Source organism: Podarcis muralis, chromosome 6, assembly GCF_964188315.1.
Source record: "Podarcis muralis chromosome 6, rPodMur119.hap1.1, whole genome shotgun sequence".
Lineage (NCBI taxonomy): Eukaryota > Metazoa > Chordata > Lepidosauria > Squamata > Lacertidae > Podarcis > Podarcis muralis.
This window is the reverse complement of record NC_135660.1, coordinates 38,856,101-38,878,437: the sequence shown is the minus strand read 5'-3', so window position 1 is coordinate 38,878,437 and position 22,337 is coordinate 38,856,101. Positions and strand designations below refer to the sequence as shown.

The 22,337-nt window shown below is 41.0% G+C and overlaps 1 protein-coding gene across 4 annotated transcripts in view; it reads left to right on the top strand.

Annotated features, from left to right (window-relative positions):
* Nucleotides 1–22,337, top strand: part of VPS8 (VPS8 subunit of CORVET complex) — an 88,901-nt gene that overhangs the window by 21,219 nt on the left and 45,345 nt on the right. For all 4 annotated transcript variants that reach the window (XM_077930038.1, XM_028730816.2, XM_077930037.1 and 1 more), the window contains 13 exons: nt 155–229; nt 714–749; nt 1,591–1,681; nt 2,046–2,092; nt 3,173–3,262; nt 3,625–3,671; nt 4,396–4,618; nt 5,914–6,003; nt 9,207–9,258; nt 10,031–10,073; nt 11,729–11,801; nt 14,675–14,794; nt 16,731–16,802. In XM_077930038.1, coding sequence (XP_077786164.1) covers nt 155–229; nt 714–749; nt 1,591–1,681; nt 2,046–2,092; nt 3,173–3,262; nt 3,625–3,671; nt 4,396–4,618; nt 5,914–6,003; nt 9,207–9,258; nt 10,031–10,073; nt 11,729–11,801; nt 14,675–14,794; nt 16,731–16,802 — 1,059 coding nt within the window. The remainder of the gene's footprint in view (nt 1–154; nt 230–713; nt 750–1,590; nt 1,682–2,045; nt 2,093–3,172; nt 3,263–3,624; nt 3,672–4,395; nt 4,619–5,913; nt 6,004–9,206; nt 9,259–10,030; nt 10,074–11,728; nt 11,802–14,674; nt 14,795–16,730; nt 16,803–22,337) is intronic.

Genomic DNA, 22,337 nt, shown 5'->3' with positions numbered 1-22,337 from the left:
CTACATAAAGGAGAGAGAGAAACGACCAAATAATTAAGCTTGTCTGGCTGCACTTATTTTTTCCATTGCCCTATATTCCTCATATATTTTCTTACTAGTGAAAAACACCACTACTGTACTCTTGTACTAAATAAAAACACTCCATGTTTTTTAGGCACTGGTGGGAGAGAAAGCTTGTTACCAGTCAATCAGCAACTGTGGTGGTCAAATATTTTATTTAGGTACAAAGGTAAGTCTGACCAGGTTCTTCTAAAACTATTTTATTATTTATTAGGCCTCTTTATCTGCCTCTTATTAGAACGATTAAGTTATTATTACCTCAGTATAGAATTATTTGACATTTGTTTTAGTACTTGTAAAGCATGTTGTGTGCTTTGGCAGAAAGGTGGTGTATGTAAATGTAATAAATAGAATAAGGCTATCAATGGCTCCTAGTCATGATGGCTATATATACTATCTCCAGCATCAGAGATGGCATGAGAGGTTTTTTGTCTTCAGATGTTGCTTGTGGTCGTTTCATCTGCATCTTGTTAGCCACTGTGGAAAACAGGATGCTGGATTAGATAGCCCTTTGATCTTAATGTTTCTTCAGCACCTAGGCTAAATGTTGCCTAAACATCCTGCCAGTTAGTATGGGAATTCATAGTTACTACCAACGAATGCTTAAGTAGACAACTGCATTTACTTGCGCTTTTACTTTCCTCTACTTTCAGTCTGTCCATGTGATGACACTGAGAAGCTGGAGAGAGGTAAGTGAAGAGAAAGGCCTTAGTGTATTAAGGCTGCAACCTTAAATTCACTTACATAGGACTAAGCTTTTCTGAAGTAAGTTGGGCTTATAACTGAGTAGACAAGTATAGGATGACACTGTAGAGACCTTAGGTTCATGACTTGGTGACAGGAGGAATGAGCTGCCTTCAAGACAAACCTTTGCATAGTAAATATACACATTATGGACAGAAAACATTGGTATCTGTTAATTGAACGCAATATTTTCACCAACCAACATAATAAAGCATTGCTAATCTAGACTGTGGTGTCTTCTTTATTTATTTAATTATTCATGATGCACTGAAAGATTACCTCAGTACTGTTGATGCTGTCTGTGTATCAGCAATGAGGGAAACTTACAAAAATGTGAAGAAATTGCTAAAGGGAGTTAATGTATCATGTTCCTTCCATCAGCAAACCCCATAGTTAGTTTTGTTCCAAACTGACAAGTGGATGACAAATAAAATGGATTGGCTTATTATTTTAACTGCCATTAATTATTGCCCAGGTCCATGTTATTCAAAGGGCAGTTGTTTTGATGTTTTAATGTTAATCATTTTTCAGTGCTGCCTGTTTACAGAATGGATTTGTGGGGTACTATTTTTGAGTGGCTGATTGATCTGAGACACGTGTATGTGTGGGTCAAGCACATTGTATTTTTGAGGGGAGGGGGTTGAATGTTTCTGTGTTGGAGCAAGCATCCTAGAAATGTCTTAAAACACAAACAGAGCAATTAGAATTCCTGAATTAAATCCTTAATTGGAGATTGCCTTTGGTCACAATCTGTAACAGTTGTCGCTGTTGTGTATCTGACTTCAGAGAATAGATCACCTTCTGAAACAAGACTGCCTTAATGAAGCACTGGCTCTAGCTTGGTCCTTTCACGAAGGGAAAGCCAAGGCTGTTGTAGGTAAGTTTGATTTAGGTATTATACCACCTAAGTAATTGCTTCAACAAAAGCCAATTGCTTACCTTCTAGCAGCTGATCTTAAGAGATATATTACCTATGAACATGGAACTTTCAGCTTTCTGTCCTGGCTAAAAGCCATTGTTGGTACACCTGCCTTTCATAAATTCGTCTAATCCCATGCTAAAATTAATCCTGCCTGTGTTTTAATTCTACACTATATGTGGTGGTGGTTATACACTTTAAAGTTGTGCTTTGAGACATTTTTTTAAAAAAATTGCCTACTCTGAGTTATAATAAGTGAGGAATTTTTTCATTTGCAGTCTGACCTGGAAAAGACTTGGTATTCTGTTTTGTTTTTAAACAGGGTTGTCTGGAGATGAACAGAAACGAAAGGCTGTTGTTGCAGACAGAGTGAGTTTTTCCTCTTCCTAATCTCATTTTTTTCCCCCCTTCCAAATATAGAGCTACATTCTCTCTCCCCCCCCCCACCCTTGTACAATTTCGCTTTTGTTTTCCCAACAAACAGCTTAGTTAGGGTGTGTGTGCTGGTGTACATCTGAATGTGTAAAAGCAATGACAATTAAAAGTCATACTTGCCATCAATGCATATTGTTTTCTTACATCATAAGTGATGCTCATCCTTATTAACAAATACCAGAGTACAGTGGTACCTCAGGTTACAGACGCTTCAGGTTACAGACTCCGCTAACCCGGAAATAGTACCTCAAGTTAAGAACTTTGCTTCAGGATGAGAACAGAAATCGTGCTCCGGCACGGGGCGGTGGGAGGCCCCATTAGCTAAAGTGGTACCTCAGGTCAAGAATGGTTTCAGGTTAAGAACGGACCTCTAGAATGAATTAAGTTCTTAACTAGAAGTACCACTGTATATAGTTACACCTCCACAATGATTAAACATTGAGACTGTACATTAACTGATATTGGGTCCAAACTTTGTGGGAGATCCAGGTAGCCTTAGTGGTTCGAGGCCCCTTTAGCAGCTGTGACTGATACCACAGCTATGGCTGTTCCTGAACCGGCAGAGCCTTGACCACAGTAGTTCAGTCTTTCCTGACTTCAAGCTTGGATTCCTGGCAATGCACCCTATGTGGGGCTTCTCTTGCACTTGATCTGGAAGCTGCAGTTAGTGCAGAATGCTGTAGCATGGCTTCTGACAAGAATGAGACACCTCTGCACTGGCTGCTGATTCACCAAGTTCAAGGCCATTCCTATTAGATTCAAAGGATTGTGGATAGGAAACCCAGCATCTGTGAGAGAACTTTGGCAGCTGGACAGCCTACCCCCAATTGGCCCCTGTATCCCTTTCTGAACTCATTCCTAGAGCCATAGATCAGTGGCAGAAGATCCCACATTCTGTCTCTGGCATCTTCAGGTAGGGCTGGGAATGTTCTCTCTCCTTCCATCGTCAAGCACCTTCCTTTCATATGAAGCATGACGGGCGCTCCTTACCTCTGTAATCTTTCTGTTTCACAGATGGTTGAAATTCTTATCCATTTTGCTGATCGAACGATGAAGAAATGTCCTGATCAGGGTAAAATCCAGGTGATGGAGCAGCACTTTCAGGTACAATGCTTTTGCAGCGATTTCTCTTTTCTATTTCCACTTAAAATTCAGAGGTTAAAACGGTTATGGATTGTTTCAAGAGAAATGGCAGCACCTATATAAAAATAATATTTCCTTGTATAGGCTGCTATCATGCTGCTCTTGGGCATCTTGTGGTAGATGCAGGGTTGATTCTTCTGCGTCAGAAATTTTTTTCAAGTCTTGAGGATAATGTGCAAGCAATATAGTGACTTCCTAATTTTGTGATCTCCCTGTATCAGTGCAAGTTTAATCTTTTCTGGATAACAGCTACAGAGCAGTAATAGGAGATCAAGTAGTACTTGCGGATTGTTAGTGACACTTTCTGTGTGGTTTTTTCGCAGGATATGGTGCCTGTCATTGTTGATTACTGCCTTCTGCTTCAGCGGATGTAAGTGAGAGCATGAGAAACTTGCTTACTGAACTCAATAGATTTGCCATACATACTGCACAAGGACTGCCACCTATAGCTGTTCCTTGCCTTAATGACAAACAGCAGGTGTCCCAGAAGAAAAGTGGAATATGAGAGCTGACAATGATGGAACAATTGAGCCATGGGGGAAGGTTTTCTCTAAATTTCCTGTCTGAATGATCTTGAATTATAGCACTGCATTCGCAATTGCTTATTTGTAAAATGGCGGTTTCTAAATGGATTTTCCTTTTACGGCCTCACCTTTTAAAGTTTTTGGTCTGAATGACAGATGTTTCAGGAATTTCATCTTTTTGAATTCTGTAACTTCTGGACTCATATGCAGATCAGAATGCAATTATCCTCTTGGATTTCACATTGATCTGAATTTTACAAAGCAGTTCTTACTTTAAAAAAAAGTACCAAAATGTTTATTTTAAGATAAGGTATGTTACTAAATTACATTTTGTGAAAAAAATACATATTTATAGACTAATATGTATTTGAAACATGGGACAGAACAGATTTACTGTCTGAACACATGCAAAACGGATACTGGCAGAAATAGATTGACCAGTCCCCCATCCGTAATATGAATGCAGGAAGTGTTTTCAATGCTGTGTATGCTGTAGAAGTCAACCATTACTAGCTAAAATAAGTTTTTAATTTTTGATAATTACTTATTCACTTGTCATCCTCATTCTAGGGATCTGTTGTTTAGCCAGATGTATGACAAGATGAGTGAAAATTCTGTGGCGAAGGGTGTCTTTCTGGAGTGTCTTGAGCCATACATTTTAAGTGATAAATTGATAGGAATTACAGCTCAAATTATGAAAGATTTGCTGCTTCACTTCCAAGATAAGAATTTAATGGCAAACATGGAGGCTTGCATTGTACATATGGATATCACCAGCCTAGACATACAGCAGGTGATAATTGGTAACCTTCATATTTTGACATGGATGTAATCTCATTCTGCTGGTATTTAAGTACGAATGTTTTTGATAGTTAACAAACAAGATGTTTAAAACGTTTTGTGTTGCATTGTGCTACAGAGATGCCCCTGGGCTCTGTAAAACTCTAAAAAGCATTTTAGAACCAGACAAGATCTCTTAGGGTAATCTACATTAATCCAGCTATAATTATGTGGATTAATACCAGTTTCAAACTTGGGGTAAATCATGGGTGGGGAATCTCTGGTGTGCAAGCCAAATAAGGCTTTACCTGGCCTCCCCATTTGGTCTGCAAAGCCATTTTTAGGAGTCCATGCCCACTTGCCCTATTCTTGTCATGTATGATGTAACCAGGTGTCTTGTGGGTAAGGGCGGGGCTTCAAAGGAAAAATTGGGCACTTAAAGTGAGCTCCCAATTGTTCTTTTGGTGAAGCACTTCCACCACCCATTAACCACTCCTTCTGACAGAGCTATTCCATCTGGCCTTCAATTTGAATTAGCCTGATCTGCTAATTTTCCCTTTCCTTTTCCCTTTCCTCTTCTATGAAGAAACCCTTTCTGGGACCCCACATTTAAATTCTTATTCACACACCTCCTTGCTGGCCCTAGTAGAACCAACTTGGCCAGTTAGCCCTGGTGACCATTCGATGTCTACTGACTGGGTTCCCCCCCCCCAAAAAAAATGACCCCTGAATTTTATTGATATTGATGCTGCATTTTATGTTGTATTGCCCAGCTGTTTTATGCTGCTTTTAAGTCACATTTTAAACAATGTTTTATATTTGCTGTTAGCCGCCCTGAGACTGGTTTTTAAACCGGGAAGGGCGGGGTATAAATAAATATTATTATTATTATTATTATTATTATTATTATTATTATTATTATGAGCAGTGGCTCGTTCAAGGAGGGGGAATTGTTCTCCCTTCCAGTGCTGCTTGAACCTTAAAGAACTGGAGGTTCAAAGAGCAGCACAGGACTGTTTGAAAGCATTTCCAAAGCAGCTCCATACCGCAGTTTAAGAAGCAGCATGGTTCTATTTGTAAAAGGGCTTTAAACATCCCTTTGAAAAGCCGGGAATTCCAAAACCAGCATGTGGACGTTGGAAAGCCCTTTGCTACAAATTACCTCCCTTCCCCCTCATTTAAGGAAATCAGTTTCAGCTTTTTGTATATGTATTGCTCTACATTATCTCCTGAGTCCACATGCTGCTTACTATCTGTTATAGTGTTGAATAAATCTTCAAGTCTCAAGGCATATTTTTTTGTTCCTAGGTGGTCCTCATGTGCTGGGAGAATCGTTTGTATGATGCCATGATCTATGTCTACAACAGTGGCATGAATGACTATATTACACCAATGGAGGTAGGAAGTTTGGAGCCACAAGTACCTTTTATGCTCATCATCAGTTTTCCACAAGACGCTTAACTAAACATCAGCCCCAGCCAGGGTGGCTGATGGTTAGGAATTAAGGGAGTTGGAGTCCAACATGGTCTGGAGGCCATCACATTGGTTTCCTTTACTATTTAGTCTCTTGCTTTAGACTGGAGCAGTCCAGTTTTTATTCATTAACTGCAGTTCTTATTTATTCTGAACATTGTGCATGTTTACGGAGAAGCCACACACACATTCCCTGGGTGACACTGGCCACAGCCATTTTCTTTGAAGCTGAGAGCAATAAGTCTCATGGTTCTTATCAAGCATCACTAAACATGGAGCTGGTTTAAGTAATTTCAAGGACTTGCTCTTCAGCCAGTGGTTGTTTTTTTCAGACCAAATAAATAACTATGCAACATTTGACAATAAACAAGTCAGTAGCAAGCTGTTTACTAAGGATGTAGCCAACATGGACTGCTCATAAGATGTCTGGAAAATAATCACTATTTTATTTTTCTTCCAATAAAGTGCAAGCAAGCAATAACAGAACTGAAACAGATTTTAAATTATCAGAGGCTCTTATACAAAGAACTTTGTGATATCATCACTGATGTTGAGGCTAAGGGTGCATTGTAATAAACTGGTCATATGCAGTAGCCTTCCAGAAAGAACTCATGGATACGTGATTTTCATATGGTTCTGCCTTCCCAACATCATATGTTGAACATTGTGATTATCTCGTGTTACTTTCTGGAGATAGAATTCAATTAAATAAGAGCACTGGTAGGGTACTGTGTAACCCTGCAGATGTCATTGGACTACAGCTCCCATCAACCCTGGCCACTGGCCATAATAGTGGAGGTTGATGGGAGTTGGAATCCTACAGCTTCTGGAGGACTACATGTTTCCCATCTCTGGGGACCTCTTCTTATTGCATACCTGTTTTCATTGCAGGAAGAGAAAGTGCGTCAGCTAGACTATACTGTTTATTTAAACCACTGGATTAAAATCTCTCCTTTTCCCAGGGAGAGATACTTCATTTAAATAAACAGAGAGCATTATTTTACTTGTTAGATCCCAACATGGTGGGTGAGTGGAGAGGCATTGCATGCACTCAGAATTTTATTTTGTAGTTTGAGATTGCTTCCTAGAAAATAACAAGTAAACAGGCCGCTGGGGAAACTGTAAATATGGGTGCCTTAAATATGTTTCTTCTCTCTATTAAATTCCTTGTTTGATGAATCATTCAAACCTGTGTGGACACAGATTATATCATGGCAGGTCTAGGACTACTGGAAAGATGGTGCCACTATGGACTGCATGGTGGAAAAGGTCAACATTTAGCTGTTGTCATGGAGAATTAGAGAGAAGATCATGTAGTGACACATTCATAATGTCAACTACCAGCTACATAATTGCACTGACATTTTGTTAAGGACAGGACAAATCCCTTGTATCCCCAAAATGTAATAACATAATTTCTAAGCTTGTTTGTTTGTTTTTTTGGTCCAGGTAAAAAAATAAGCAGCACGTTGGTTTGTTTATTATAACGTACCTTAAGTATTCATCACCTATTACTTTTCATTTGCATGAGCAACCATGATGCTGTTTCAGTCTTCTTGTAGGGAAATAAGTATATTATTTCAGTGGCGGTAGCAGTGGTTATTAAGCAACTGCCTGAGTGTACTGATTGATACCAGTTTTCTGCCTGAAAATTTTAGTGCTGAAAATGTTCTAAAGGATGGTGGTAACTACTGCAGTATTAGGACATCTGCATGAGCCAGTTTTGCCACTATAGCTGGCTGAATAACTGTTATTGGCAGCGTAGCTAAAGGCCACTTTGTACAATTTACATTTCCCACCCAACGTAATTTATACACTGGAAATGTCATCAATTCCATGAGTAATTCATCACCAATGGGAAACATCTATTTATCAGTTGTGCCATATCTTCTGTGTTCAGGATTCAATCCCCAGCATCTCCAAGTAAGGCTGGGAGAGACCCTGGTCTGAAATACTGGAGAAAGTGGCTGCCAGTCTCTGTAGGCAGTACTGAGCTAGATGGGCCAATGATCTCACTTGTTATAAGGCAGCCTCCTATGCAAAGGAATTAATATTAAGATGGGTAGAAGGAAATCTGCAGTTCCGTAAAGAGTGTGTTGGATTTGCTACCTCCCAGGTGATATATTTTTATAGTCTTTCCCTTTCTTGCATCTACACTGGTTCCGGTACTGGCCCTTGCATTTAATTGCAACCAGTAATCCCCTGGATGTTTGAATGCACAGAGGCAGCAATCTAGTATAGGCCAGATTCTTATCAGATCCTAGGCTTCTGGACCAAATTTGACAGGTGGGCTGCCCACCTGTCCATCACTAGGCAATACAGTGACATCAGGCAATTGTGTGCTTTGAAGTCCTGAAGTTGGGACGTCAAAGCATCATGCAGGGTTTGCAAAGAGCCCTGTGTGGTGCTTTAAAATGCGTGAGGCTCTGGCTCCCAACTGTGTTCCCAACCATACCTATACCTGTCTCACAGGTGACATCACATATGACATTAGTTCTGGGGCAGGTGGGAGTGGTTTGGGGGGGAAATGGCCCTCCAGGCCAAATTTAAATTCTTGGTTGACCAAGTTTGGCCAATGGGCTGGATATTCCCCTCTGCAGTATAGATGAAGAAAACCCCCTTCTCTATTACTCTTATTGGATAGGAAATCAAATTATTTTTTAGCCTTGAAAGGAAACCAGCCAATCCCATACTGGTCTCCCATGAGAACTTCGGTGTCACCTACTTACCACATACTGCTCCCTCATTTTCTTAGTGGACAGATGAGCTGCTGTTGTGGCATTGAAAGAGACTGGAGAAGGCAGCAGGCGAGTGTTTAAGTACACTTTCCCACATAGTAAAGCTTTACCTCATGTGGTATGGGCCTGGGGCACACTCCCTTTGTATTATGCTGCCGTTCCAAAACAATTTGCAGCTATTTAAACCAAACTGCCCTGAGCAAAACTTCCCATTCAACTACAGTTGCACCCTTTGACTACTTGACAATTTTCCCTTTTTGAAATCTCTCCTTTTTTGAAGTCTTTTTACTACTGCCAAATCCACTATTAATATGTTGAACAAAAATGAAGAGCAACAAAGGAGACATCTGCTAACCTTGTTTGTGTTCTCTTCATTCCTCCCACCCCCAGAAATTGTTCAAGGTCATTGCTCATCCTCTTAGTGCTGGAAAGTCTCTCTCAGGTACTCTGTGTTTGATAAGTATTTATTGTTTAAATTTACATTTTGGGCACTTTTTGAAAGTTTGGTTTGTGATATCTGAATGTGAGGGATTGCTATAGCCTACCCTACCCACCTCCAGTCATCCTAGTCTCAGCTCACTTCATTGGCTTGTTCCCTTGGAGAGATCTGCTTTATGACTGATAAACTTCCTCTCTGGAAATGACTTTCATGTTAAAACTCACATGAATCCAGCCTATACCTTAACGTATATGCTGATCCTACTCAGCTTCTGTGTACCCAAATGAGCTACAAACCCTGGAGGGACACTGCCAGTGGTGTGGCTTGGTATAAAGCAGCTCACTATGTTCCATAGCTCAGATGAAGGGGGACTTATGCATTCTTCTAGCTGATGCCAATATCCTATAAGAGGATAGGAATATACCGCCAAGACCCTGAACCTTCTGAGCAAGCATGGTGTCATTCCTTTGTTTTATACAGTGACTATTATTTAGTAAATGTCAAAATTATAGTATTTTTTTTGACATTTTCAGCCTTTCATGAACCTTCTCAAATGTTTAGTATCAAGATGCAATGTCTTTAGTGTAGACATCTGTCCATATGTCAGATTATGAAGAAAATGGAACATTGAGTTTGTCAAATCACTTGGTTATTGCAAGTAAGTCACCTGAGGCCCTTTTAGCAAAGCAGGTTATAAACTTTGAGTAAATTCAACTCCAGAAGATAATACAAAGCTTTTGTTTCCCTGTGTGTGGTTTATTTGTTTGTTTTTTAGACGAGCAAGTCATCATGGGCAACAAGCTGCTTGTCTATATAAGGTATGGTACATCCAGCATCTATGAGATAGTTATTTATGTTTTGCTTTCTATAGTACAGTGGTACCTTGCTTTAAGAACAGCTTAGTTTATGAACAACTTGGATTAAGAAAGCAGCAAACCCGGAAGTAGGTGTTTTGGTTTGTGAACTTTGCCTTGGAAGCAGGACATGTTGAGTGTGTTCCATTTGTAAACTGAGTCCCCCGCTGCTATGGGAAAGCATGCCTTGGTTTAAGAATGCTTTGGTTTAAGAATGGACTTCTGGAACGGATTAAGTTCGTAAACCAAGGTACCACTGTAGTATGATCTTTTTTTGTCACATAGGGACAGAGAAACCCAACAGATCTGCCATGCCAGCAGCCAATACCATAGCTTAGCCAGGATTCTCTGCACCCCAGGCAGCACCCCCACCCTCAGTTGATGAGCATTGCCATTCAAATGGTGTGTGCGTGCCACATCATCTGATCTATTTTGTGGGGCGGGGCTTATCTGCCTCCCCCATATTTTATTCAAGCTGGCATCCCTGCTAGGGATGTCCTATCATCTCACTGCCTCAAATGCACAGGGTGATCTTGAGATGTAGAATGAAATCAAGGAGGCTCCTGAAAGACGAAGTGTTGTAGAAGTAGCAAATTCCCTCACATCGACTGGGTACACACATGCACAGTTGCAGTAAAGAAGTAAAATTTCCAGATACCCTAAATAACTGTGCATGAGAACAGTTGGCCATGGAGCTGACCAAAGGGATGGCTACCCTAGAGTTTATCTTAAATGGAGTCCAGGACCTAGTGCAAGATGTAGGTATTGTTGAACCGATCTAGAACAGTGACCATGGTGCTATGAAATCCAGCATATAAGTGGACAACTGCCAAGAAAGTCCAACATTGTTCTGACTTCCTCAAAAGAGGAAACTTAATAAAAATGAGATAAAAAGGAAATTGAAAGGGATAAAAATGAAATTGAAAAGGAAAGCCAAGAGGTTCAGAACACTTGGCAGGAGAGAGGCTATTCAGTACCATCATAATAGAAGCTTGACTGGAATGTAGACCTAAGATCAGGAAAGGTATTATCAGAGCCAAGTGGATGCCTGCATGGTTGAAAAGTGGAGTCACTGAAGTGATTATGTGTCAAGATATGCTGCAACAATTAGAGGCAAGCAAACTAAATTCTAATGCTGATAGACTGCTTTGGGTGAGTGGGGAAACTGCAGGGGTATAGAACAGTGTGAGAGCCAGTGTGGTGTAGTGGTTAAGAGCGGTGGACTCATAATCTGGGGATCCGGGTTCGTGTCTCCGCTCCTCCACATGCAGCTGCTGGGTGACCTAGGGCTAGTCACACTTCTCTGAAGTCTCTCAACCTTACTCTCAACCTCACAGAGTGTTTGTTGTGGGGGAGGAAGGGAAAGGAGAATGTTAGCCACTTTGAGACTCCTTCGGGTAGTGATAAAGTGGGATATCAAATCCAAATCCAAACTCTTCAAGCAGAGTGACTGGAACCCTGAACAGGAGCACTCTGCTGCTGTTTGTTGAAGGGTCCCACTTGTATATGAGTAGGAACCTAGATAAGGAAATGGGGGCCATTTCCAGCTGCAACTAGGTCTTTGTTATGTTACAGTTCTTAATTTATGACACTGTTTTAACACTGTCTTTTCTTAACAGTTGCTGTTTGGCTGGTCGAGCTTATCCACTGGGCAATATCCCTGAAGATCTGGTACCTTTGGTTAAAAATCAGGTGAGTTAAAAATAAACTGCAAAATTCACTGGAAAGGCCAGTGGCTCAGTATTACCCAGCCAGTCCATATAGAAAATAATGAGCTGAATGATTGATGGTCCGGCTCCATATAAGGCAGTTTCCTATGTTCTGCCAGAATAATTTTGCATTTTTGAAAAATTTGGAAGCTGCTCCTGTAGGTGTGCTTAATAAGAAATAATAATATTATCAAAGGCATAATTTGTTGTGAAACTCCCTTCCCTCCATCTTTGAATAGTATCCACCCACTCTGTCAACGGTTGCCACAGCAATATCCCAAAGTTTTCTGAGCTCAACTTCACAGACTGCTGGTCCATGTTTGGAAGTCTTATTATAGAGGAAACAAGAGAGAGTGTAGAAAATTTGAGACAAAACAAAAGAGGCAATATTGCAGGAACACGAGCAAATAAAAACTCAAAAGGATAGTTCCCCCCCTACATTCCAGTTGTGTCGTATTCTTTAAGACTATGTGCAGATATTAAATTTATTAAGGTTGGCAGATGACTCCCATCATGGAACCTGGTTTATCTATAGCAATCATGTAACAATGTGATAGGAATGACATGCCTTTTGTGCTTAGCCGTTACGTTGCAGATATCTGATAAGAAGTTGCTATCATCTGGATAACGGTAGCCTTTTGATTGTCTGCCACAGCTCTTTGTGATTTTCCCTGAGCACTTTTTCATACACATTTTGATTCTTTCGCCTGCCCTTCTTTCAATGAAGATATAGTCAGCTGGGAGCTGTGCTATGTTTTTTCCTGGGGTTTTTTGTCCATAATGGACTATGGGAGTCCAGAACAGGAATGGGGAACCTTGAGACCCTCCAGATATTGCTGAACCAGCCATTATTATTATTATTATTATTAAAACTCCAATTCTCATAATCTCTGACCATTGGCCATGCTGGCTGACTGGGACTGATGGGACATTTGAACAGCCACAGATTCCCCACCGCTAGTCTAGAGGCTAAGGCTGCAATCCTATTCTCACTTACCTGGGAGTAATTCAAGTTGACTCTGTGGGACTTGCTTCTGAATAGACATGAATATGATGAAATGTACCTAGGCTTCATTTCAGTTGTCGGGGAGGATGGCCAATAAGTAGATCACCTGATTTATTGATAGATTGATTTTGTTAAAGTAAATTTCTATACTGCCCATAATCCAAAGATCACGGGGTGGTTTACAATGTAAGAACACAAAAATATATACCATAGCAAGAAACAAAAACAATATCCCCCACCCAGTTAAAAAGGCCATAGGATTGCCATGAAGGATTTATGTGACATTTTGTATTCATGTATGATATTTTTCAAAGCAATGTAAAGAAAGAAAAGTCATTGATCTAAAAAGCCTAATTTTGCATTCAAACATGATGGGAGGGAACATGCAGAATGGAAAAGGCTTGGGGACAAAGTGTGGCTGTTTTGTGCATGCAGGCTTCATTTGAGTAGTTGGGGATAAGGGCTAACAAGTAAATCTACCAGATTTTTCTACACTAAGTATTATACATTTACAGTGCAATCTTACGTGCTCTACCTGTACGCCACCGTACAGTGCGCACAGGATTGTCTCCCTGATCATGAAGTGACTTACTATTCTGTTAAATAGCCACAATAATGGTATAAATCAGCTTTTAATATCCACATTGAAGCAACATTTTGAAGCATATCTGATTGTTTTGCTCTGTATGCAAAGACATTAGCGCTTATTAGCTGTGCTCAGCTCAGTAGCATGGCAGATAGTTTGGATGTAGGCCAGGTGCATCTAAATCACTGCCAGTAAATTTCAGGCATCACTTCTGTGTTCCTGTTGCTAAAGCTCCTCGGGGAACTGTTATTTTAACCACAGCAAAGCATTGTGTCTCATGCCTCGCTGTACAGATTGATCATATAACCTACTTACTGAACTGGCACTCCTTATCCCAAGTAGTTGCACAGTTGTGGCTCTCTGCAACTCTGCTGGGCTGTTCTGGTCTTGTGCTGTTTAACTGATATACCTGTTGCTCATAGTCTGTGATGGACAGCCATAGGCATGGTCCGTGTAGAGATGTCCTTTGCCCAAGGCAGTGGCGGAGCGTCATGCTCCTGCATGGGGAGGGGGGCGGAGAGCAGGCGGGGGCGGGGCTGGAGCGTGTCACGGGGGGTTGGCATGCATCACGGGGGTGTGGCACGTCACCTGTGGGGGCGTGGTGCCCAGCGCAGGCAGGGGGGCAGCCGCGATGGCACCCCACCGGGATTGCGCTGCCGGGGGCGGTACTCTCCCCCCGCACTCCTCTTCCTCCACCAATGGCCCAAGACTCCTTCATGGATTTCTGTTTTAAGCGCAGTGATTGGATCGGGTAACCCCAGTCATTCTTGCTCAAATTGTCCGTGTTATTTTCCCCAGCATTTGGCCTGTGGTTCATAGATTTTCATAATAACTCTCCCATTTTAAATTCTGCTAACAATCTTTCCTTTATCTTTTATGTCCCAATAAATTGACTCGATATATTAGGAATTGGTGCATTTTGGAAAGTAATCTCGAAGGCAAATGTGCTTGTGTCTTTTGCCAGAATTCATTATTTAGGAAACCTGTGGTGATAATCTCTCTCAGATGCCAGTGAGCAGCAATAAATGTCAATAATTGTGAAAGTGGATGTAAGAAGCCATGGGATATGTTAAACAGAAGTACTTTGCCTACTGTTAAATCATTGAACTTGTACCGGGAAATAAACGTCCAGCACAGCGGATGGCATTTAAGGAACAGAAAATGCTGTTGAAAATCCATTCTGTATTCTCAAGGAGGTTTAAGGAGCTGGTAAGCTTTGAACAGTTCCTTCAGGTATTCAGTGATTATTAATCTTTCATGGCAGGTCTTTGAATTCCTCATTCGTTTGCACTCAGCAGAAGCACCCACCGATGAAGAGGTTTACCCTTATGTCCGCACACTGCTGCACTTCGATACACGGGAGTTCCTCAATGTTCTTGCACTGGTAAGTGGCAACACCACTTCCACAAAGATATTGGGGGAGAAATCCCATCACCTCCTTCATTTGATTAAAGATATATATGTCAAGTTTTCACTAATCTAGAAAAACTTACTTCTTTGACAAATATAATATTTGCTAACCTTTTTCAGTATTAGCTGCAACTGAATATTCTCTGTTTGTCACTACAAAACTCTCCTTATGGTGTGTAGAGTTTCAGTCTTTATGAGCCAACCATCCCATTTACTGTTGGAAGGCCTTTCTGAATAAAGGGAATTTGGGAGCCACTGGCACAAATTCCACCAACACCGGGGGTCTTACTTCTTGAACATGAACCAATGTATTCAATGCATTTTAAAAATGCATATTTTATTAGGAATAGTCTTTAAAATGCTGTTGTATTGCATATGCAGTTTTGCAGCAAGTAACAGGTTTCCAGGCCAGGTTATGCTGGTGATAAATCTGTTCACCATTATGGATTACATTACTCTTGGTGGGCCAGATATTGTAAAAAATTATGTAGCAGTACACTTGCTAAGTGTGTAGTTCAACATGTGAAAAGCTGCCCTTTTTATTTTTTTATTTTACAAAGACCATGCAGTTGCTATTTCTGGAAGCCAGAGGCTGCCCTACTATTAGATTCAGGAACAGAGAAGCAGAAGACTCTCCTTTTATTTCCATTGCCATTTTTAATATCCAAGGAGAGTGGAAGATGTATGTGTGAGGCTTAGGGGTTAGAAGCCCACAATACTAGATTGGGTTTGGGGGCTGAAGAAGAGGGGGTGGAAGGATGCCACTGTAAAAATCCCATCATTTTCATGGATGCTCATCTTCTTTTCCATATGTGCTTGCTGCTAATAGTTTCACACTGGACACCCACAAGTCACACTACACCCTGTCATTATTGGTAATTTTTTCACTTCAGGGATACCTTCTTCTTGCTCAGTGTAAATAATACCTCTTTATGCTGAGAACTAATTTATTTTGTGCCTATTGTTAGAGCTAACATTGTTGCCTGTATTGATGCTCTAGTTTCATATTGGAAGTGGGGAAGATTGCCTCTGTAGAAATAATACTGACTCTGCAATCTGGCTTCTGCACTCTGCTGAAACTTTAGTAATCAAAATAATAATAATAATTATTATTATTATTATTATTATTATTATTATTACTGGTTTTCCCCAGCCACTCTGGGTGGCTCTATTATCTTCTCATTTCCAGACTTATAAGCCTCTCATTGACCTCTCTACTGTCTTTAGTATAGTTGATGTTCCTCTCCCCTTAATGCTCTAGGTTTCTTTATCTTGCTCCTTTCCTCCCTGTCTAATAATCCATTCAACAGGAAAGTTTTGTTTGCTTTTCCCTCTCCCTTTGTTCCTTCAGGACCTGTTCTTAACCCTCTGCTATAATAGGCGCACGAGCTTAACATCTTGGTTTTGAGTTTGCTACAGCATGGCTACCCCCTCTGGAAACTGTTACATCTATGCACTGCGCTTGTCTCTGCCTCAGGACCCCATAGCTTTCTGCCACAATATAAGCCGTCATATCTTAACAGCTTGCATGTTACTGTCAGCTTCTCCACTTCACACTACTGTCTGAGATGCTGCAGGCACCTGAAAACAATTATAGTTTGAGCGAGTTGTGTTACAGGTAGAGGCCAAATGATACTGTCCATCAGAAAAAGCTTTCATTGCAAAGTGCTGTTGTACTTTTATTTCAGTTTCTGTAGTCTAATTGGCCGCCGACGTCTTTGCAACAAGATTTACAAGCAGGGTAAAGTAACAAGTTTAGTGGATAATTACAGTTGGCGTGAGGGAATGAAGGAAGGATGTAACAAGTCCCACTGCTAGCTGCTGCTTTTTTCGTATTTCCCATTATATGGGGATAAAGGTATAAAGTGTTTTTCCCCTCTTTTCTCTCCCAATACCATTATCTAACAAAGACATTTGAAGACTTTAAGAATGACAAGCAAGCTGTAGAGTACCAACAGAGAATTGTGGACATCCTTCTGAAGGTAAGCTCCCTCCTCACCTGTTTTTGTAGTGGCCATAGTAAAAGATGGATTGTTTCTGGGGTGTTATATATTCCTTTATTTTAGTCCTGTCACTGAGTTGGAATGCTTTCTTTGGGAAATGAATAAATGTGTCCTTTGTGTGCCTTGCTAATTTGGTAAGATGTGAATGGCACTGGCTTCACTAGCACCTCTTGCAAGGTACTCTGAGGTACTTGAATGAGAAATGTTTCCTGACTTTAAACTAATGGTGCTCTTTAAAAATACTAAACAAATATTTTCCTGTAGAATGTACAATTTCATGAGAGAATAATCATACAATGCCATCTCTTTCTTAATCCAATATGCTTCACTGAATTGCACTAATGAAGCTAACTTACCTTAATACATAAGTGATTATGTATGTTGGTTTCATTGATGGATTATATCTTTATCTTGAAAATAATATACACTGAATCGTAATGAGGACAAAGAACTGTGGATATAAGTTTTTAGCACAGTGTTGTTGTAAATGGTTAATGCAAAATGGATGTACGTCATATACTGTACAAGAGAGGAGGCAACTAAATTTACCTCTGTGCGTGGCCTTGGACTGTTCCAGATTAGGCTTCTTTTGGTCATAACATTTAACAGAAAATACATTGCTGTCATAGGTTCAGGAACTGAGCCTTGTATCCTGCTAGAAGGATGAAGAACTTCAAATTCAAAGATGGAAAAAATAATAGAGAAATAACATTTTGTAACTGAAAGGGTATTGAAAAGAAGAGATGGATTTCCTGCTAATTGCATCAGTTAACTTGTTTGTCTTCTCTATATCTAAACATTTCAGTAACTGCTCCCTCCTTGAGGGGGAGTTCATATTTTTCCATGTTCAAACCCGCATAACATTTGCAGATATTATAAATTATTAAAGATTTCATAACAGTTGGAATTTCATCTTCTATTCAATTAAATAAAATTAGAAAAGGCATTAGAAAGTTCTGTGATAACCCCATCACACCAGAACTGAAATAGGTCTGCATTAGTTGCTAAACATTTCCCAGCATTTAAATAATGTATCTGAGTATGTCTTATTAACCCTAGAAGACATAAAATGCCATTAATACACATTGAACTTTATTCATTTAGCAGTACCTGTTTCACAGATTCACATACCACGTTCATTTCTATTGTAGGATTCTAATTCTGATATGTTTTCCATTGTGCCTCCTTCCCAGATTTTTAATTATACCATTATTCTTGCCAACAAACCCCTTGATTCTTCACCTGTAATTAAAGTTTCCCAGGGCATTCATTTCTTTAATAATGAGTATGTAGGAACCAACACCTCTAAAATAAAATTCCTTATTTGAAAGCATTGAAACCAAAGCAGTTTCCAACCTCTTAACAATTGTCCATTCAGTTGTTGTTGTTGTTGTTTAGTCGTGTCCGACTCTTCGTGACCCCATGGACCAGAGCATGCCAAGCATTCAGTATATGCTCCCAAATGTAAATACCTCACGTGTTTCCAAATTTTCAAAGACACATATTCATCCTTTCAACAAATTTGCTATTCCTTATTACTGAAGGTAGTAGTCGTTGATGCATTATATCTTTCCTATTTTAAGTACCGTATTTTTCGCCCTATAGGACGCACTTTTTCCCCTCCAAAAATGAAGGGGAAATGTGTGTGCGTCCTATGGGGCGAATGCAGGCTTCAGGAAGCTATCCGCAAGCCTTGCAAGCCCGGCGGGAGGTCCCGCGGGCTCGCAAGGCTTGCGGGCAGCAGCCTGCAGCCCAAAAGCTCGGGGGACAGCGGGGAGGCGGAGTGCCGCCACCCCGCTATTCCCCGACCTGGTCTGGAGGCTGGCGGGGGGGGAGAGAAGCAAGCTTGCTCCCCCCCCCCGCCAGCCCCACAAGCTCGCGGGATAGTGGGGAGGCGGAGTGCCGCCACCCCGCTATTCCCCGACCTGGTCTGGAGGCTGGCGGGGGGGGGGGAGAAGCAAGCTTGCTTCTCCCCCCCGCCAGCCCCACAAGCTCGCGGGATAGCGGGGAGGCGGAGCGCCGCCACCCCACTATTCCCCGACCTGGTCTGGAGGCTGGCGGGGGGGGGGGGGGAGAGAAGCAAGCTTTGGTGGCACCAAATGAATTTTGGAATTTGGTGGCACCAAATGAAGTTTGTAGTTTATTAAGCCATGGACAAACGTCAGAATGTGGCCAGAGCCACTAGGAGAGAAGGGCAGGATCACGAACTGACTTAAAGGTTAAGAGAGTTTAAAAGTTTAAGTATCAGAACAATACGGGAAGGCACTAAAGGCAAACCTATAGAAATGTAACATGCTTAATACTTGAAGAAAGAAAATAGCAAGTACGCAGTAGAAGGTGCAAGGAAAGGTGCAAGTACACAGTAGAAGGTGCAGCCATGGTATTTGTGTATGTCTTTATTATATTCTGTTAATTCCTTGTGTTAGAGAGTAAAGGAGCAAAGTTTTTCCCTCCACATATCCTCTCTGTTCTCTTCATCTTTTTTATATAGATCATGATCCTGTGGGCAGGATGTCTCTTTATTAATGTGCACATTATGCGCTTCTGAATATATAATACATTATTGTGATTTTGCAAAATACGTGCAACCCGCACTTAGAGCTTGCTCCCCACCCCATCAACCTGTAGTAAACCCTGAATGCTCTCTTGCCATAAATAAGTTTTTTAAAAAATAATAGGCTAAGAAGGTCTCTGTCTACTTTTTGCAGTGTCTTTAGTCCTTACAAGACAATACACAGCTACACTTTCTTTAAATGTGTCTCTACACATGGCAGAATACATGAAGGCAAAACATTACTATTGTCCTCTGGTAACTTCTGTGTGTCCAGCACTATAACGGATACATTGCCTGGGGCATATTCTGAGATTATTATAAAAAGAAAAAAATCAACTACATTTCACTTGACTACAGGATCTTGAGTATCCTGTACTGTGGGCTAACCCTATTAACTGAGGACACTAAGGTTTTCTAGACAGGTATGTCTGAGCTTGTATGCTTCGTTAGTCCAACATAGTTTCATGTTGTCAGGTTGAATAAGCCTTAGCGTCGCAGGAGAGTCGGGGACAGTCTTTGCTGACAGATGAGATATCGGTCTAAATGATCTTGGTAGGTGAAAGGAAGTCTTTCCCATAAATCATCTGAGGGACCTGGGGCAGTTTTGGTATTTTATGAGGGACTACATGAGCACAGACCAATCTACAGGAGCATGAGAGAAGAAATAATATTTTATAACTGACCGGACTAGCGATATTGTTAATGTATTTGTCATATGGAGTAAACTGAAACCAAGTGCTGCTGGCTGGTGTGTAATGGAGAAGTTGAATAGATCACCTCAGACCTGGAAAAGCAGAAAAGTAGGAAGCAGACAGCCAACTTGGCCACAGGGCATGACTCATTCATATCAGGTACCCATGGTGTAAAGGCAACAAGGCTCACAGTAAACAACCACGAGTAAGCAATGGAACAAGGTATTGTTGGTCTCCTATCCAGACTGCCAGACTGCCTTTCTAAAGCTCCACTCACTTGGTCTGAAGACAAGCGAGCCAACAGTGTGACGCAGCAGCTAAAAAAGCCAATGCAATTCTGGGCTGCATCAATAGGAGTATAGCATCTAGATCAAGGGAAGTAATAGTGCCACTGTATTCTGCTCTGGTCAGACCTCACCTGGAGTACTGTGTCCAGTTCTGGGCACCACAGTTCAAGAAGGACACTGACAAACTGGAACGTGTCCAGAGGAGGGCAACCAAAATGGTCAAAGGCCTGGAAACGATGCCTTATGAGGAACGGCTAAGGGAGCTGGGCATGTTTAGCCTGGAGAAGAGGAGGTTAAGGGGTGATATGATAGCCATGTTCAAATATATAAAAGGATGTCATATAGAGGAGGGAGAAAGGTTGTTTTCTGCTGCTCCAGAGAAGCGGACACGGAGCAATGGATCCAAACTACAAGAAAGAAGATTCCACCTAAACATTAGGAAGAACTTCCTGACAGTAAGAGCTGTTCGACAGTGGAATTTGCTGCCAAGGAGTGTGGTGGAGTCTCCTTCTTTGGAGGTCTTGACAACCATATGTCAGGAGTGCTCTGATGGTGTTTCCTGCTTGGCAGGGGGTTGGACTCGATGGCCCTTGTGGTCTCTTCCAACTTTATGATTCTATGATTCTCCGTTACATGACCTTCCAATTTGTACATTCCTTGTGCCATTAAAGACATAAGAGCTCTGCTTAATCAGGCCAAAGGCCCATCTATGTAGTCATGTTCTGCCAGATGCCCATGAGAAACCCACAAGCAGGATCTGAATACAACAGCTCATTTCCCACTTGTGATTCCCACCAACTGATATCCAGAGACATACTGCCTTTGACGCTGGAAGTAGAACATAATTCTCATTAGTAACCAATAATAGCCTTAGCCTCCATTCATTTGTATTTTAAAGCCATCCAAGTCGGTGGCCATCACTACATCTTATGGGAGTGTATGAATAAGTGCTTTTTTGTCTTTCTGAATAATCCAATATTCAGCATGAATGAATCGCCCTGAGTTCTAGAGGGGGATGGGGACTTCTCCTTAGCCACATACTCTACATAACCTTATATAGCTCTCTGCCATGGAGATGTGCCCACCATAACCGCCTTTTTGAACTACAAAACCCTAAGTGTTGTAAGCATTCCTCATAGGAGGATACATTTGGTTACCTTTGCTTTTTCAGATGAGGCAACCACAACTGTACATAATATTCCATGTGCAGTCACACCATAGATTTGTGGAATAGTGTTATGATATTGGCAGCTTTATCTTCAACCTCTTTCATAATGATCTCAAATGCAGAATTCACTTATTTCACAGCTGCTGCTGCTGCTGCTGCTGCTGCTGCACACTGGATTTGCATTTCATCACGCTATTCACTATGACCCCAAAGTTGTCATCCTAGTTGGTCACCATCGGCTTATACACCATTAACATATATGTAAAGTTAGTATTTTTTCCTGCAATGTGCATCAATTTATACTTGCTTATCATGAATTGCATTTGCCATTTTACTGCCCGTTCACCCAGTTTGGATATATCCTTTTGGTGTGCCTTGCATTCTCTTTTTTTCTTTTAATCGCCCTGAACAGTTTTGTTTATCAGCAGACTTTGCTACTTCACTGTGTTGCCTTTATATCATTAATGAACAAGTTAAAAAGCACAGGCCCAACACTGGCCCTTGGGGGATTCAACTTTCTTATTTTTTGACTGGTTATTGGTCTACCTCTCCTCTTATCCTATGACTGCTGAGCTTACTCAGGAATCTGTTGAGAGTCTTTGTGAAAAGCTTTTTGAGAGCCCGAGTACATAGTGTCAACTGAGTCACCTGTATGCTTGTTGACACTCAAAATTATTTTTAATAGGTTGGTGAGACAGTGTTTAACCATGCAGAAGTCATGGTGGTTCTGCTTCAGCAGGACCTGTTCAATACGTTTGGTAATTCTAGCTTTAATAATGCTTTCCATCACTTTCCCCAGAACAGACATTAAGC